Source organism: Octopus bimaculoides, chromosome 24 (genome assembly GCF_001194135.2).
Source record: "Octopus bimaculoides isolate UCB-OBI-ISO-001 chromosome 24, ASM119413v2, whole genome shotgun sequence".
In the NCBI taxonomy this organism is placed as follows: Eukaryota; Metazoa; Mollusca; class Cephalopoda; order Octopoda; family Octopodidae; genus Octopus; species Octopus bimaculoides.
The window spans coordinates 35862853-35868416 of record NC_069004.1 but is presented as its reverse complement, the minus strand read 5'-3'; the positions used below and the strand labels follow the sequence as shown (position 1 = coordinate 35868416).

Here is a 5564-nt window from a genome sequence, read left to right as displayed (position 1 = left end):
TACAATAATACATGGGTATACACACATACACACTGACATCATTTTCAGAAATTGCCAAAACTGACATCAGTATAAGGAAATCCTCAAACGGTTTTGGACAATTATCGTCCCTATCAGTATATATCTTTGCAATTATGTGCTTTGACTACAGTATTAGAGTATTTTAGCTCTTATTTCTTGCAAAGTAGATGCTTCTAACACCCTGGTCACATTTAATGACAATCATCATATATATATATATATATATACATACATACACACACATTATATATATATATCTGTAACCTCCTCACCAACATGGGAATGGAATATATATATACAGAGAGTTTTGTTTCATTTTTATATCCAACTTTCTTTTACTAGGCTGGCGTGAGTCAAGTGAGGCTTAACGTTGCCAGTTTTCCAAATAAGGTATTTTTATTCTACTGGTCTTGCCACCTTGAAACCAATGGGCAATAAGACATTATTTACAGAAGTAAACATCAACATTGCCCAAATACTGTCAAACAAAGACAAAAAGTATTTACACACACACACAAGTGACAGACTTCCAGACCATCTCTTCTGTCTGATTTCCCTCACAAGACATTGATTGGAACTGAGGCTAGAATAGAAGAGCCTTGCCTCAGGTGAGAATGAACCCATAACCACATGCTAACAAAATGAATTTCATTAACACAAACCCGTTTCCACAAACCTGATGTGACTGACTGAATGTATCCTCTTATCTTTTACCCTGCCTTGTCCTGGCATTACATAATGGTTGTATGTGAGCATGACTGTCATACAATAAGTGACGTTTGCTTCTGGTCTTCCAAGGGAAAATATTACGTTGCTTAGAAACAGGGGAGGGTTGGTGACAGCAAGGGCATCCAGCTGTGGGAAATCTCCTGCAACAAATCTGTCTGACTGATACAAGTATTGGAAAAGTGGGTGCTCAATGATTAAATGTACATGTGCTCCTTACCTGAATAGGGGATGGCTTTTTAAAGCCTTGCCTTCGAATTTGTTCCAATATTTCGTCTACAAAATTAAAATTTGAACATTAGATCACATGGTATTACTATGTGAAAGAGGCATGGACGATGTATCTAAATAAAGACGTTCTTATATATATATCTGTTAGCTTATGTGTGTGAGGTCTGGTGAATCTGAGACAGAGGTCCTCTTAGAGAAGGGTGACAACTGGTTATTAGGGGTCTTCAAGTGGTAGACTTGGTGCAATGTGGGCAATGAATGTCCTTAATGGAGTTTTCCTGATTCAGACCAGACCTCCACTTCTGCTCCTCTCTCTCTCAACCCAGTTTCCCATCAGATATTTTAATTGTCTCTTTAAAAGAAAGTCTTTATCTTGCCTTTGTTACCAGCATGGAGGAGAGAAGGGACCCCTCCACAAAGGTTAGAAATATTGATTCCTTACTTCAGACTAAAGAATTATTCCATTGTCAACAGTAGGATCATGCAGGTGTTGATGGGGGAAGGCAATATTATCATAAAGGGGACAATAGATTTTTCTATACATGGTAAGTTCTACGGAGGCCAGTTTTAGGACAGAGATGGTTCAATTCTCTGCTAAACAACAATTATATATATATATATATACATAGATCATATATATATATATATAATCTATCTTAAAAGCAGGATGGATGTGTTGATGGATCTAGAAGAAACATTAGAATGTAAGAAAAGAAAAGAAGGTTACCATCATTGTGGAAAGCTTCGTAGAACGTCCTCACAGGATTCGGGATGTTGTCAGAATCATTCACAGCCAGATTGATTATCTGTATATCATTGTTGAGCTTCCTAATAACAAATAAAACAATTTTTTTACATTGGAACAAGGTCAGAAATAGGTTGAGCCCAGCACGGCTATAGCTGACTGGCTGAGTCTCAGCCAACCCATGCAGGCAGGGCGAAGCAGGACACAAAACTCGTCACACACTTGACACAAGCAAAACCATGTTATTAAGGAATTTGATTTGCAATCAGGTGGATTTAGGGCTCAATTTCATTAATAAAAGACAGTGCTGGTAAGTGTCCTCTACCAATTCAATGGCCAAGAACATATGGTAGCCCCATTTGCCCAGTCCCTTGCAGGCATTCAAACCAAGTCTTGTTTCATCTCCCTATTTGTTGTGGGGGCTGCCCTCCTTCTTCTCACCACTAACAAAAAAATATATATATAAAAAGACCCAGCAATTGTAATAAATACCTAAATTCAGCAACTTCCATTTCACTCATGTTTGCAACATCAGAATGTTCCTTGTAAAAGTTCTTCACAACTGGTGGTAACCCTGCAAAGGTAAAGAGAATGTACCAACATCAATAATGCTAGAAATAACAGCTACATTGTCTTCAAACCACATCCTACCAACTGAAAAAGGGAAGAATACATTAAATGTTGTAATCCTAGAAGTATTTGTGTGAGGTTGGGGGGGGGACTGGATTGAACAAAAAAGATTTGGTTCCCACGGTTATCATTTCTGGTGACAGGATGGGAATCCAGGCCTTTGCAGAACAATATGTCCCATGCTCACCATTCTGCCAATCGATGACCTTCAGCAGAGTCAATACAAATCTACCAATTCCAGATACACCCCTTTCATAAAAAAAAAAAAATGGAATGGTCATGGTAGAAATGTCTATTCCATGAAGATTAGGGGCTAATCCCTTCCAACCACCCCAATCAGTAAATTATTCAATCTCCACAACCCTTCCAACAATCACAAATATTCTTCAGGTTCTCATCCTCCTGCCCCTTCCATTTCCCTTTCCCCAGAGTCTTCCCCTGCCATGATATTGCAACTTCCCCAAAACAAGCCATTACTGTGCAACTGCACTTCATCAAAAAAAGTCACTCATATGCTTGATTAGCGAACTTCTAATCCCTGACACACCAACTCCCATCCCATTTGGCCCTGATATCCTAACCCAATCCTTCCTTTCCCTGCCCCACCACCACCTACAGTCAAACACCCCACAAGTGAGATTTTAATTCTTTTCAATATGGCCCTGGTTACAGAATCCTGGGAATATCAACCCCTCCCCACCACCAACCCAATGAACTGGAAATGGTCTGTGAAGAATAAATTCTCAGAACAACTAAAAGACATCTAACAAGTTCCACATCCAATTTCTAACAACAAAATCTTTGTATTTAGTCAACCAGCTACAAATAACAATCAAATTCCACCCTACTGTCTTAAGAAAGGGTCATCTAGATAATGTTTGGAATCCTACAAAGAAAAAGGTGGAATTGTCAGTCAGATGGGTTTTGACCAAAACTAGAAAAAAAAAAAACAAAACAAAGGACAGAAATTGTGTTGTGCAAACCTTCAAACTTTTGGCGATCATATTCCTCTTGTAATCTCCGCATCTCTGCAAAATCTACTGGTTTTGACTCCATTACTGGAATGTTTTCTTCTTCCTCTTGCTGGCGGGACTGCATGGCCCATATCAGGGTCCCTTCCAAGGACTTTTTGGAATCCCGTTGTCGACCAGGCCCTCGGCCACCAGAGTAATCTGGCTTTATGCTGCGACACTGGCCAAGGTCTGCTGGTTGCTGCCAATTACGACCACCACCTCTACCTCTTCCTCTTCGAGCTGGTCGTTCATCATCCTCATCATCGAGACTCAACATCTGGAATGAATCTGGATCAGCCATAAACACAGGCTGCGGGTCTTCAGCAGCTTCAGCCTCCCAATCCTCCTCATCTGCAATTATCAGTTTTTGTTTTTCATTAACTGGAAACAGCAAATAAGGATGGTGACTAAACAACATAAGCATTCAAGCTGCTAGAAATAACAACCAGATCTCCTTCAAATCACACTCTGTCATCTTAATGTGATCTTGATCTCTCTGCAAAACCATATTGATGGTCATGATTAGAATGTCTCCGATCCTTGCTAAACAACTTTGATAGTCAATGGTTTGCCAACCCCTGTCCCCACCACATTATCAAATATAGGGAAGAGTACAGAACCAAAACAAGTATGTTAGTAATTTCTTAATATCTAAATACGTTTGTAGATTTCAGAAGATTTGCAGATATGGACAATGACAAGCCATATTGGAATTAACGCTAATGGTCAAACTGTGGCTGCAGAAGACAGCAGCTGTCAGCGTCATCAATTCGTAGAGGATGAAACCTAGTTTCTTTATACATGGCCATCGTTCATTTTTACATGATTTGGATGTGTATGCTGAGGCAATGCTATACGGGTCAGACGCCCTTCCTGATCCTTAATTTTCAAATAAGGGATCAACTTGGGATACCTGAAGGATTTGTTGACAAGAGACACTGACAACAAGACTGCCTGCTGCACTTTTATACATGTGATTGCAGAGCTAAACACACCCACACACCAAATCCACTGGTTGGCTGGGGGATCTATCTATAGTGCAAGACATCTGACAAAGGTGCCATGCAATGGGATGGAACCCAAGACTACATGGTTGGGAATTAACTTCTCAACCATACAGCTGTGCTAGTAGTACCTACCCACACACAACAGGGGTGGTTCTTTGAAATTTGTTTACCCAAACCTCATAAAATATTGATCAACCCAAGGAGACAATAAGACATTTAAAAGTTCCACCGTGAGTTGAAACCCTGAATATTATATTCAGACATTTACCTACATATATGTATATCACACACAAATATATCTACTCATACAGCAGGCTTGTGGAACAATTCCTGCCTGCCATTTTCCACTCACAAGACATCGGTCAACTCAAGGCTATGTTAGTAGCCTTGGCCCAAAATGCCAAGCAGGGGAATTGAACTTGAAACCACTCAGTTGAAAAACAAACCTCTCTACCACAACCTTACTTACACTCCTCAGGTTAACCACACCAGAATAGCAGTAGGGAAATAAGAAAACCTCTTACCATTTCCATTCACTGAAATCCGATGTGATTCCCTGGTCTGTGACTGATTCCAATCTTCTGCAAAAGATCAGGACAACAATTATTATTATTATTATTGCTATTTTGACTGAGCACAAATTCAACAATAAATCGGAGGGCCTTAAAATTATATTGTAGTAGTAAAACCCAAGAAATCTGTGAATGCTTTCGGTAGACACTAATTCGATGTTAAATGGATGAATGCTTAGCAGAGGAAGTGACTCAGACATTAAATCTGGGATTTATTTCCAAGCAGTAAAAGTTGAACTCAAGAAGTGAGCAGAGTTAACCCTTTCGTTACCAAACTGCCCAAAGCCGCCCGAAAAAAATTTTGGTTCATGTGACCAAGCCACCCAAAACCGCACGTAATCACCTATTCATATTTAAATGAGACTATCTGAGCAAATCTCGTTAGTACATTCGTGAAAACACGTGATTATTTGTGTAAACAGTTCAGCAATAGTTTTGTACGACGATCAACATGTTTTTTTAATTTTGTGAATTTTGGGAGATTTTTTTCCAAATTTGTTCCTGTTGTGTTTTCAAAATTTGTAATCCTGACAAAAAAATGGATACGAATTTTATTCTGTCAAGCAGCGAGTCAGAATTCGAAGGATTTTCCGTTGAAGACCTTGATAAATCTAACTCT

The 5564-nt window shown here is 39.3% G+C and overlaps 1 protein-coding gene across 2 annotated transcripts in view; it reads right to left on the bottom strand.

The window, feature by feature from the left end:
- Positions 1-5564, bottom strand: part of LOC106876790 (probable ATP-dependent RNA helicase DDX43) — a 25402-nt gene that overhangs the window by 11215 nt on the left and 8623 nt on the right. For both annotated transcript variants that reach the window (XM_014925499.2, XM_014925500.2), the window contains 5 exons: positions 4898-4954; positions 3337-3717; positions 2216-2297; positions 1706-1806; positions 968-1023 (listed from right to left, as the gene is read on the bottom strand). In XM_014925499.2, the coding sequence (XP_014780985.1) occupies positions 968-1023; positions 1706-1806; positions 2216-2297; positions 3337-3717; positions 4898-4954 (677 nt within the window). The remainder of the gene's footprint in view (positions 1-967; positions 1024-1705; positions 1807-2215; positions 2298-3336; positions 3718-4897; positions 4955-5564) is intronic.